General features: G+C 39.6%; 1 protein-coding gene across 1 annotated transcript in view; it reads right to left on the bottom strand.

The window, feature by feature from the left end:
• Positions 1 to 1,184: 1,184 nt before the first annotated feature.
• Positions 1,185 to 8,820, bottom strand: part of VWA8 (von Willebrand factor A domain containing 8) — a 428,432-nt gene continuing 420,796 nt past the window's right edge. Inside the window, exon 45 of the mRNA XM_033948297.1 lies at positions 1,185 to 1,533. Within this exon, the coding sequence (XP_033804188.1) occupies positions 1,425 to 1,533 (109 nt within the window). The 3' untranslated portion in view covers positions 1,185 to 1,424. The remainder of the gene's footprint in view (positions 1,534 to 8,820) is intronic.

Raw genomic sequence — 8,820 nt, 5'->3', positions numbered from 1 at the left:
CTGAACCTGAAATTGTCTCGTTATATCAAGTACACTTCTTGAATCCGCTGGGTGTCAGGGGCATTGATGGGAAGACCGCCAATGCTAAATCAAAGGACTCAATCATAGGGGATGTCGAGTAGAACTATACTCGAAAAGGAGCCAAAGCTCCTGGCTGCGTTGGAGGTTGGAAAGCCCGAAAAAAGAAAATACAAATATTGAAGAGAAAATTAAATTAAATATAAAAGAGAAAAAAATATGAAGAAAAAAATGGTACGGGAAGGCACCTAAAGTGAAAAAATTTACCGCAAAAAGAAGTGTTTGTAAATACAACTTCTTCGCTCCATGGAAAACAAAGAACTGAAGATCCTGCAAGCCAATGTCAAGCAGGAAGGCACACGTCCAGAAGTGGTATGAACAGTGCTAAAGTTTTAAAGTGACAGTACACTTTGGTACATGTCCATGCTGGGCTCCATGAATTATAAAAGACAAGGGCTGCGATGGAAGACATGTATATCTTTAATCTAAGATCTGATAACTGCAGCTTCTACAGAGTTCTAGGCTACTATGGTATCCAGGGTTTCAAGCATTCAGTAATGAAAAATTGAAATGAATGGTATGAAAAGGATCTTGGGGAGGGAAGCCTGCATCTTTTTTTTTTTTTTTAACTTTTCAGTTCTAAACACGATGCAAAAATCAGCTCAAATCAGATCAAACCTCTCTACACCACATGGAAGATCACATCCCCGCTCAGAATTTCAAGCTCCCTCCAATCCTTCCGCAAACACCTGAAAACTTGGCTCTTTTCAAAAATCTAACACCTCCCGCTCTTTGGTACCCTGTCCCTCTTTATCTTCCTAGCTCCTTTCCTATAACCCTTCATTGTAGCTCCTTTTCAACCTAACCCTGTAAACCGTGCCAAGCTCCACGCTTGTGGAGATGGTGCGGTATACTAACCTAAGATTTAGTTTAGTTTTAGTTTAGTTAATAAAGTCTGGTGACTATAAAACTGTATATATTTCTTTTTAAATAAAATCACAGCAAAATAATACTTCCCATCAATAAATTTAAGCTGTTGTTTCAAATTCTCTGACAAATTACTTAACTCAGAAAAAAAATCAGGTAGAATATATTGTACATCCTCTATAATGGGACTTCTGAGGCAAATATTTCTTCTTTTCTTCTCAAAATTAAGAGCTTTCCAGTTGATTGACTAAATTTATTAATTAGTCTGACATATCAGAAAAATGTATAGAAGCCATTACTGTACATGAAATTAGAAACAAAATTTGTACTGGAATTTCTATGAAAGCCGACAGCTGGTTTTACTGTTCACATTTGCAACACAGCAAATTACTTTATTATGACAATTGATTATTCTATCTCCCATTCATATTCTGTATAATAGGTAGTTGCGTGTCCAACTAGTTCATAAAAGTCATTTCTTAGGCATTAGACAACAAGGTGGATGTGAAGATCTGCTGCAAAATCTGGGGGATTTCCTTGGTATCCATAGCAACAAAAGATCGGCCTGCTGGCAGAGTCCTCTGAAGCCTAGGGTCCAAAACAAGAGAAGAAAAAGGGAGAGTGAGAGACCGAAATTACCATTTCAAATGATGTCACTCAAAGGGTCTTTACAGCTGCTTGAGAAAGGAAAGTTTTACTTTTCAGTCCCTAGTGGATGTGTATGTCATTCACTCTGCTGTCACTTGAAAGCCTTGGGAAAACCAGCAATGGCAGGAAACACTGAAAGCAGTTATGTCACAGAGGCCATTGCAAGAACACAGCTGGTCTGTTTCTATAGTACCCCATTCACTCTTTCAGCTATTCATTTATGACTGCTGCTTGTTCAGCTGTGTGAAAATCTCTGTTTAGGTTAGGACACTGGTGACAAAATGAGCCTTTACTACAGATGAAATTACTCAGTTTGAGGGTGCACAGAGCTGACAGAAACTCTTTGCATAAATGTGAAAATAGAATCCATCTGTATGTGCCTGGTCTCAAGAGTTGCCCAAAGCTATATTACTGGTATAATAGCTGTTTATGTGGGTTTTTTAAAACTTATCTTTGTTTTCAAAATTTAAAAAGATTGCAATGATGTGTATGTATTGAGCAGGCAGAAATCGGATGTTGTGTGCAGTACAGTGTAGCTTTCCAACTTTTATCACCCCTTATTCCTTATTATCTATCTGTCACAAACTACAAAGTCCAACTTAAACCTGCTCCTGGTTATTTACACTTCTCATCTATTCATAGCTCAGGCCAAACTCCAGTATTCTTACTATCCCATCTCACAGACTGATCAGATTGTTTGTAGATTGTCTTCTGGATTCTATATTTGGTGCTCATAATGTGGCACTGATGCGTTTCGCAAATAACTGCTGCTTCAGAGAACCCTCTTGAAAGGTTTCAATAATCTCTCAACCGGATGTTGGTCTCATGTTAGTAATGGTTACTTCTGAAAACTAACATGAGACTAACTTCTGGTTGAGAGATTATTGAAAGCTTTCAAGAGGGTTTTCTGAAGCAGCATTTCTTTGTGAAATGTGTCAGAACCCGGCAGACAGTTAAGTGCTATTCATTCATCAAATTTAAACATATAAGACATATAAAATTTAAACATATAAGTAAAATTCTTTGTGTATACTGACAAACAAGTGCAATGATTGAGAAGAGAGATAGTTTACGGTGGGTGTAACCCACACACGGTTTCAATGTTCAAGATCTCTGAGCACTAACAAAAAAGCACTTGTGAATTTTATATCAGTTCAAAAAAGGTGTTGTTTGGTATTCATTATTAATATTGCTTTGATCAAATTTGGGGGCCTTTACAGAATCTAGTCCTCTGTCTGTAATAAGCACAAAGGGCCATATATGCATGCAAGAACATGTAAGCTGGACCATTTGGGCAAGAATCAGTAGTGGTAAGTAATAGATGTTTAAAGGAAATGAATTTTCTCTTCACCTCTCAAAATTATTCTCTGCTATATACATGAGTGCAAATTGTAGTTTGATCACTTTAAATTAGGGCTGTACATTGATTAAAATTTTAATTGCACAATTAAAATTTTTAATCATGCGATTAGTCGCATAAAGCGCCCCCTCAAATTTCCTCCTGTATATTGCAATATATACATAGAAACATAAATTCTCAAAACTGACACATTTCAATTCAGTTGTCCCATAGAAAGGTGGTATTTCAAATCCCATTACCCTCCTTACTAAACTAAAAATAAAATTATTTATCTTACTTTTGTTGTCTGGTGATTTTATCTTTCTAATTGTTCCACATCTCTAGTTCTGCTTCTCTGTGTTCTATTACTCTTTCTTTTTTTCTCCTCTTTACTTACTGTCCTATATCCATCTTTCATGATCAACTTTTCTTTCTCCTTTTCAAATCTGTCTAATTTCTGTCTCTTCTCATCCAAGGACAACATCATCTCCCTCCCCTCCCTCTGCCCACCACTTTGTGCTCACCATTTTTCTCCTTCCCTCCTGTCAACATTTCCCTTGTTTTTTTCCACCCCATTTCCAGAAACTGGACCTCTCAAACATCACCCTATCTCCCCCGTCTGCACCTTTCTCCCAGCAAATCTTCCTGTGATCCTACCCTCTTCTTTTCTCCTTCTGGTCTCCCTCTCTCTCGTCCCTCCTTCCGTGGTTGGGTCTCCCTCTCTCTATCCTTTCTCCCACCCTGGTTGGGTCTCCCTCTCTTTCTCTCTCCTTCCCTCCCTCCATGGTTAGGTCTCTCTCGCCTCCCTCCATGGGTATTTCTCTCCTCTATGGTTGGGTATGTCTAATTCCGCCATCCCTCATCCCACCTCATCTCTCCTTGCATGGTCAGATTTCTGTATCTCTCTCCTTCCTCCCTCTTCCCCCCCAGGTTCATGTTGGGTTGGTTGTTCTCCATCCCTCCCTCTAACCTTTATTAGCCTGCTAGCAACGCTAGTGATTAAAGCAGAGCACTGCCGGCAAGCTCGCCTGTTCCACAGCCTCTCGCAATCTCTTCAATACCTGCTTATATTGGAAAAGCTGATGTAACTTCCTTTTTCGGTGCAGTAAGGACTGAAGAGATTGAGAGAGACTGGAGATAGCGAGCTTTGCTTTAATCGCTAGCACTGCCAGCAGGCTAGAAAAGGTTAGTGGGAGGGAGGAGCTATAGTGGACCATGGCAGGCAGTGGCGGTGGCAATGGCAGAAAGCAGCTCTCTGGGGATGGGCAGTGGCAGTTCTCCAGGGGTGGGTAGTGATGGCAATGGCAGTGGCAGAAAGGCAGCTCCAGGCGTGGATGGTGGCAGCAATGGCAGCTCTCCAGGAGTGGGTGGTGGCAGTAAAGCAGCTCTCTGGGGGTGGGCAGCAGCAGCAAGGCAGCTTTCCAGGAGTGGGCGGCAGCAGCAAGGCAACTCTCCATGGGTGGGCAACGGTGGCAAGGCAGTTCTCCAGGGGTGGGTGGTGACAGCAACAGCATTCCAGGGGTGGGTGGTGGCAGCAATGGCATAGAAGAAGCAGTAAAACATTATTCCAACGTCTTCTTCGGCCTGACTTCACTTTCGGTGGAGTTGATAGGAAGTGCTGTCAGTCAGACTTGTTAATCTCTTTAAATTTTTTGTCGCTGTTAAACAATTAATGTGTTAATTATGCATTAATTGATCAGTCCTACTTTAAATATTATAATTTGATATATGTTTGTATAAAAGATCTTAGATAAATCAAAATTGTATAGTAATTTTAGCGTTTGCACCTAGATGTTTCTTAATAAAAATGATTTTTAAAACTGGTCACTGAAAAGTACATATTTGAAGCAACACATTGTAGCTATTTAAGAATTCCTTTTATAAAATACATGATTTGTGTGTGCTAAACTCTGGAATTCCCATGGAGACTCTGTATTTGTAGGAAATTACTGGTATCTGAAGATACATTGGAATCTGAAGATATACTGCCGACCATCAGACTGGAAGTTGATGGCATTGCTTGAAGGAGGTGCAACTTTGGTTGTTTAGGTTGGATGAATGGGTGGATAAAATGGCTCACAGCAGTCACATCAGATTTAACTTGGAAGGTAGGAAGGTTAGAATATGGTAGGAGATGGGGAGATAGAACACTGGGGAGGAAAAGGGGAATGTTAGGTTGCTGTAAGTTAGAAAGGGGGAAGAGCCATATATATGTTTGACAGGGAATACAGGGATGAATCTCAGTGTAATCTAAGTCCCCAGATATGATATGTGTTCACATTATAAGCTATTTTAAATATTTTTGCTATTAATGATATGGTTTAATTGATAGGATGAAATTGGATTGTCATCCAGCATCATACGTTTTAGCATTTTTAAAAAATGTCAAAAATTAACAACTTGGTATTATTGCCAGGTTAGACTATAGAAAGATGCATACAAAATCAAAGTCATACAGCTGTCCTCCAAATAAACAATTTAAAATTGAAGAGCTTATTTCCAAAATACTCTATCCAATGCAACTAATATGGACTTAGTGGGATTTGGAAATATGCACTTTAATTATAATGACATGAGAAGCTTAGGTACTTACCTTGATAATCTTCTTTCTAGTAGATAGGAACATCAATCTTAAACCTGTGAGCTGTGTACTTCTAATCTTGAGATCTGGTGTAGACTGCCTCATTTACATTTTTCTGCTCCGCCTCCCCTCACTCTGGGTTGTTCTGTAATTCCTCAGTTCATATTAAAGCAGAAGGTCAATCCTAGAGAAGAAACAGCAGGAAGAAGACCGATTGGGCGGTATATAAAATTTTTAAATAAACTTGAAACTTGAAAACAGAGAATAGTGACGTTTCTGCAGTCCAGTGGATTATAGGATCAGAGGCGACATGGATTCACTACAGGTAGGTCTTATCAGACAAATCTGATCAATTTCTTTGACTGAGTGACCAGAGAATTGGGTAGAGGGAATGCGCTAGATGTGGTGTATTTAGATTTTAGCAAAGCCTTTGACAATGTTCCACACAGACGTCTAATAAATAAACTGAGTGCCCTAGGGATGGGCCCCAAAGTGACAGGCTGGGTCAAGAACTGGTTGAGTGGAAGACGACAGAGGATAGAGGTTAATGGAGATCGCTCTGAGGAAAGGGATGTTACCAGTAGTATGCCTCAAGGTTTTGTTCTTGGGCCTGTTCCTTTTAACATTTTTATAAGCGATATTGCTGAAGGGCTGTCAGGTAAGATTTGTTCCTTTGCGGATGATACCAAAATCTGCAATAGGGCAGACATCCTGGATGGGGTGAATAACATGAAGAAAGACCTAGTGAAGCTTGAAGAATGGTCTGCTCTTAAGGTGGCCAACAGGTTGAAAAGGTGACAGCAAAAGCTAGAAGGATGCTAGGTTGCATAGGGAGAGGTATTGCCAGTAGGAAAAAGGAGGTATTGATGTCCCTGTATAAGTCTCTGGTGAGACCTCATTTAGAATATTGTGTACAATTCTGGAGATCACACCTTCAAAAAGATATAAAAAGGATGGAGTTGGTCCAGAGGAAGGCTAATAAAATGGAGTGTGGTCTTTGTCATAAGTCGTATGGGGACAAACTTAAAGATCTCAATATGTATACTTTAGAGGAAAGGCAGGAGAGGGGAGATATGATAGAGATGTTTAAATACCTACGTAGCATAAATGTGCATGAGTCGAGTCTCTTTCATTTGAAAGGAAGCTCTGAAATTAGAGGGCATAGTATGAAGTTAAGAGGTTCAGGAGTAATCTAAGGAAATACTTTTTTACAGAAAGGGTGGTAGATTTGTAGAACAGTCTCTTGGAGGAAGTAGTGAAGACAGAGACTGTGTCTGAATTCAAGAAGGCGTGGGATACTCCCTACAGATATTTATTTAATATACCCTTTTTTTCATTGTGCAGTAGAAATTTCTCCATATGAGAATAATCAAAGAATATAAATTGTTTTCCCTGATAATGCAAAATACATCTACAAGGAAAACATAAGAAAAAAACTTTCTCCAATAGCCCAAACCCTGGTTTTCAAGGCCAGGAACTGTTTCTTACATTCCTGAGTAGCTCTTGTCATGTCTGGAAAAACTTGAATTGGCTGCCCACAAAATACATCTTTTTTATGTTTTATGTAATTCTTCAGAATAAGCAATTTATCTCTCTCTGATAAGAAAGTTACCAACAAAGCTGAATGAGCAGAAATTACATCCTGAGTATCTTCTAGAAAAGAAGTGAGATCCACAGCTGCAATAGCTGGGCCAACATATGTTTGTTACCTTTTACTTTATTTTAATATTGTTCATCGCTTAGAATGTTATTAATAGGCGATTTATCAAATAAATTTGAACTTGAACTTGAACATCTTCTCTTCCTCCAGATGTCAATGCTAGTGCTAAAAGCAGGTACATAGTTTTTTTTAAAATATAATTGACTCAGATGTTTCCAAATTTAAAATTTCTTTAAGATATTTTCTAAGCAGTATCTCTGCTGATAATAAAGGTGTAGTAGGAAAATTTAGAAAACACAGATTATTAGCACACAGTTGATTTTCCAATTTGTGATGCATAAACAATCTATCTTTCATAGCTGAAAAAATATTAGACTGAAAAGACTTCATTTGGATATGTAACTCTTCACTAGCAGTTTTCAGTCTAGTAACTTCTTGAGGGATGGAAGGAGGAGTACTTACAACCTGGCTGGCTCCCATCAAATGTTTATCTATTAGACCTTTAGTCACTGATGTTGAAACAACTGCTTTCTTCATATATTCCCTGTGTTTCCCCATTTCACTTGATAAAAACAAAATAGGTCACGCCCCAACAGCTGCACGCCTAAGTGTGGCTGGCAGATATACTGGGTGAGAGAGGGCGGAGTTACTGATGTCACATTGGGCCAAGATGGAGGGCTCCTTTCCAAACTCCCACACTCTCTGGCATCCCCTTGTTCTCACACTCTCCCCACACAGGAATATGGCTGGCAGATATACTGGGTGAGAGGGGCAGAGTTACTGATATCACGTTGGGCCAAGAAGGAGGGCTCCTTTCCAAATTCCCACTCTGGGATCTATTTTTCTCATGCTCTCTCCTCCAACTAGGGTTTTTGACCTTGACTTTGAGCCACTTGGGGCCCTATAATCCAGAAGGACTAGAGGTTAAGCCAGTGGCTCCTACCCCCTCTGATGTGCCATGTGGCTTGTGAAACAAGGATGGTCCTCAGCTAGTCATCCATTACACATCTGACTATCTTGGCCTGATGATTTTGAGCCAAATTATTATTATTCTTTATTCTTGTTATACCGCTTTCTCTAACTGGCAGGTCAAAGTGGTTTACAATATTAAAACAAAAAGAAAATAAGAATGAAACTACAATAATTTTGATAGGAAAGAAACACTCAAACTTAAAATAAATCTTAAGATTTTTTTGTGTGTGTGGTGGTGGGGGGGGGAGAGGGAAAGCAGGGGAGGGCAGATGGATAAATCCAGTGATATTCAAAAATGACTTCAGTGTTTTGAGGCAAATAGAGGCTTTTATTCTAAAATTGGGAAATCCAAGATGGCTGCTATGGCAGCCATCTTGGCACAAAAAACAGCCTGTGGGAGCTAAATAAAGGGTCAAAAAATTCATGAAATGGGATTTTAGAAGTGGGGAACCCTGTCCCTAACCCCAGAAATCTTCAAACCCCCCCCCCCAATTTCTGTCATAAGCTTTTACAGTTTATACTCACTGTGCCATGCAGGTACTGGTAGCTGCCTAGGCTGAAACTGCAGCCAGATTGAAAAAGCAGACTTCTGCCTCAGACAAACCTGGAAAACCAAACAGCTTGTTTCTTCAGACTGCCTCTCAGTCCCACCAGCCATACTGAGATCTCAAATCC

This window comes from Geotrypetes seraphini, chromosome 6, assembly GCF_902459505.1.
Source record: "Geotrypetes seraphini chromosome 6, aGeoSer1.1, whole genome shotgun sequence".
Lineage (NCBI taxonomy): Eukaryota > Metazoa > Chordata > Amphibia > Gymnophiona > Dermophiidae > Geotrypetes > Geotrypetes seraphini.
Note: the sequence above shows the minus strand (reverse complement) of the source record. Positions and strands in the feature narration are given on the sequence as shown.